The sequence below is a fragment of the Streptopelia decaocto genome (genome assembly GCF_964273445.1).
Source record: "Streptopelia decaocto genome assembly, contig: HAP1_SCAFFOLD_2448, whole genome shotgun sequence".
NCBI classification, from domain to species: Eukaryota; Metazoa; Chordata; class Aves; order Columbiformes; family Columbidae; genus Streptopelia; species Streptopelia decaocto.
Genome location: NW_028115178.1, coordinates 1 through 2,631, shown reverse-complemented (window position 1 = coordinate 2,631; position 2,631 = coordinate 1). Strand labels below are relative to the sequence as shown.

At 46.9% G+C, this 2,631-nt stretch overlaps 1 protein-coding gene across 1 annotated transcript; it reads right to left on the bottom strand.

The window, feature by feature from the left end:
* Positions 1 to 224: 224 nt before the first annotated feature.
* On the bottom strand, positions 225 to 633 carry LOC309452886 (E3 ubiquitin-protein ligase HUWE1-like; the record flags this gene model as incomplete). Its single annotated transcript, XM_082077548.1, has 2 exons — positions 522 to 633; positions 225 to 440 (listed from the first exon to the last, which is right to left on the bottom strand). The coding sequence occupies exons 1-2, from the start codon at positions 570 to 572 to the stop codon at positions 225 to 227; spliced, it is 267 nt and encodes an 88-aa protein (XP_081933674.1). The 5' UTR covers positions 573 to 633.
* Between the last annotated feature and the right edge of the window lie 1,998 nt (positions 634 to 2,631).

Here is a 2,631-nt window from a genome sequence, read left to right as displayed (position 1 = left end):
AGCCTCACAGCTCCGCCCCCACAGCCTCACAGCTCCGCCCCACCCCCCCAAGCTCTAAGGCCAAACCCTGCCCCCACAGCCTCATAGCTCCGCCCCCACACCCCCAAGCTTTGCCCCCACACCCCCAAGCTCCGCCCCCACAGCCAGCTCCAAGGCCAAGCCCCACCCCCAGAGCCCAAGCTCCACCCCCACCCCCCCAAGCTCCGCCCCCAGGCCCCGCCCCCTCACGTGTGGCCGTGCTCGGGCTCGCTCTGCTGCGTGGCGCTGAAGCTCTGCATGGCCTGCACCTCCTCCTCCTCCTCGTCCTCGCTCGACGCCTCCTCGGCCGCGTGGGGGGAGCGCGGGGGGGGCGCGGCCGCCGGCCCGTCCGCCTTCTGCATCGACGGCTTCTGGCAGATGTACTTGGGGTCGCGGCCCAGGCTGCAGATCTCCTCCAGCAGCTGCGGGAAACGCCGCTAAATCACCCCAAAAGGGGCCGTTTTTAATGGGGGGGGGGGCGTGGGGGGGGCGCGGGGGGGCACCTTGATGATGGCGGTGGTGGCGTCGGTTTTGAGGGTGGGCTGGTGGCGCATCAGCTCGTCCACGGCGCTGCCCAGATTGGAGGCTGTGTCGCCTGTTGGGGGGGGAAACCACACAATTTAGAGCGTTAAAAATTAACAAGAAATGGTTAAAATTGACATAAACACCCCCAAAATTAACGTGGAGCGTCAAAAACTGACAAGAAATGGGGTGGAAAGGTGTAAAATACACCAAGAGTGGATGGGCTGGTGCAGCCTCAAAATGGCACCCAGGTTGTTCCTCTTGTTGTTCATCAGGGAATTCCTCAAATTAAGAGATTTTAGCGCAAAAAAAAACATAAAAATTAATGTGGAATGTTAAATAATACCAAGAAATAGTATAGAAATAGGAAAAATGTTTAAAAAGAGCGTTATTAACACAGAGTGGGTTTTGAGGGGGGTTGGTGGCGCATCAGCTCGTCCACGGCGCTGCCCAGATTTGAGGCTGTATCGCCTGTTGGGGGGGAAAACACAATTTAGAGCATTAAAAATTAATGAGAAATGGTTAAAATTGACATAAACACCCCCAAAATTAACGTGGAGCATCAAAAAGTGACAAGAAATGGTGTATTTTACACCTTTCCACCCCAAGAGTGGATGGGATGGTGCAGCCTCAAAATGGCACCCAGGTTGCTCCCCCTGCTGTAAATCAGGGATTTCCTCAAAATTAAGAGATTTTAGCCAAAAAAACAACACAAAAATTAACGTGGAATGTTAAATAATAGCAAGAAATAGTATAGAAATAGGAAAAATGTTTAAAAAGAGCGTTATTAACACAGAGTGGGTTTTGAGGGGGGTTGGTGGCGCATCAGCTCGTCCACAGTGCTGCCCAGATTGGAGGCTGTGTCGCCTGTTGGGGGGGAAATACACAATTTAGAACATTAATAATTAACAAGAAATGGTTAAAATTGACATAAACACCTCCAAAATTAATGTGGAGCGTCAAAAACTGACAAGAAATGGGGTGGAAAGGTGTAAAACACACCAAGAGTGGATGGGCTGGTGCAGCCTCAAAATGGCGCCCAGGTTGCTCCTCTTGTTGTTCATCAGGGAATTCCTCAAAATTAAGAGATTTTAGCCCAAAAAACAACCTAAATATTAACATAGAATGTCCAATAATACCAAAAAATAGCAAAGCAATTGGAAAAACGTGTAAAAAAGAGTGTTATTAACAAGAAACGCGGACGATGTAAAGGAGCCGATGGGACTCGCAGCCTCAAAATGGTGCCCAGGTTGTTCCCCTTGCTGTAAATCAGGGAATTCCTGAAAATTAAGAGATTTTAGCCCAAAAAGCAACCTAAATATTAACATAGCATGTCAAATAATACCAAAAAACAGCAAAGCAATTAGAAAAACACGTGAAAAAGAGTGTTATTAACAAGAAACGGGGAAGGTGTAAAGGAGCCGATGGGCCGGCGCGGCCTCAAAATGGCGCCCAGGTTGCTCCTCTCATTATAAATTGGGCTTTTCCTGGAAATTAAGAGATTTTAGCCCAAAAACCAACGTAAATATTAACATAGCATGTCAAATAATACCAAAAAACAGCAAAACAATTGGAAAAACGTGTAAAAAAGAGCATTATTAACAAGAAACAGGAAAGATGTAAAGGAGCCGATGGGACTCGCAGCCTCAAAATGGCGCCCAGGTTGTTCCTCTTGTTCATCAGGGAATTCCTCAAAATTAACAGATTTTAGCCCAAAAAACAACCTAAATATTAACCTAGAATGTCCAATAATACCAAAAAATAGCAAAGCAATTGGAAAAATGTGTAAAAAAGAGCGTTATTAACAAGAAACACAGAAGATGTTACGGAGCTGATGGGACACGCGGCCTCAAAATGGCGCCCAGGTTGTTCACCTTGCTGTAAATCAGGGATTTCCTCAAAATTAAGAGATTTTAGCCCAAAAACCAACCTAATTATTAACACAGAATGTCTAACAATACCAAAAAATAGCAAAGCAATTGGAAAAACGTGTAAAAAGGAATATTATTAACAAGAAACAAGGAAGATGTAAAGGAGCCGATGGGACACGTGGCCTCAAAATGGCGGCCGTGTTGCTCCCCTCGCTGTAAG